General features: G+C 31.9%; 1 protein-coding gene across 1 annotated transcript in view; it reads left to right on the top strand.

Annotated features, from left to right (window-relative positions):
- The window catches only part of LOC112689309 (putative uncharacterized protein DDB_G0282133), a 30844-nt gene that overhangs the window by 21939 nt on the left and 8210 nt on the right, over positions 1-695 (top strand). Inside the window, exon 13 of the mRNA XM_025562955.1 lies at positions 1-682. This exon is cut by the window's left edge and continues 1 nt beyond it. Within this exon, the coding sequence (XP_025418740.1) occupies positions 1-682 (682 nt within the window). The remainder of the gene's footprint in view (positions 683-695) is intronic.

The following is a 695-nucleotide window of genomic DNA, read 5'->3' as shown; positions in this document are numbered from 1 at the left end:
GAAAAATTATCTGATAACCCAGAAAATCCCATTAGACAAAGTCCTACTAAAAAACAAAAGGATACTCGTGAAGGACCTATTGACAATAAATCACCTAGTAAGTTGGACACTATGGGCCCTAAGAGAAAGAATGAAAATTCTAAAGATATGGTGCAAAAACCAGAGCAACCACTAGAATTCATAGAAAAGTTAATTCCAAATTATTTTGAACGATTGCCGAAGAAAAAGAAAATTTCTCCAAACATTGACGAAAAATCTATTAATGAAATTGACAAGGGTACTTCTTCAAAAGAAAACAAGTCTGAAAATAATCCGTTTTTATTATCCGAAGAACCACTAAATAAAAAGGGGAGTAGAGGAAAAGCGGAAACATTCCCTGAACCAACAAATATTGAAAATTCAGGAGGATCTTTGTTTTTAAATTCAAATGAAAAATATTATGAAGATTTATCTGATGGGAATACAAGCGAAAAATTATCTGATAACCAAGATAATCCCACTAGACAAAGTCCTACTAAAAAACAAAAGGATAATAGTGAAGGACCTATTGACCTATCTAATCGTTTAGGGCAGACAAATTCTGATCATGATCCTAATAATAGTGGAAAAGATGATAATAAACACACTCCTTCACACAAACCCACACTACCTCCTAATGAAAATTCTGATAATCAATTACAACCAAATAATTTAAG

This window comes from Sipha flava, unplaced genomic scaffold (assembly GCF_003268045.1).
Source record: "Sipha flava isolate LNK unplaced genomic scaffold, YSA_version1 43_pilon_pilon, whole genome shotgun sequence".
NCBI classification, from domain to species: Eukaryota; Metazoa; Arthropoda; class Insecta; order Hemiptera; family Aphididae; genus Sipha; species Sipha flava.
The sequence above is the reverse complement of the archived record's forward strand: the minus strand, read 5'-3'. Positions and strand labels throughout refer to the sequence as shown.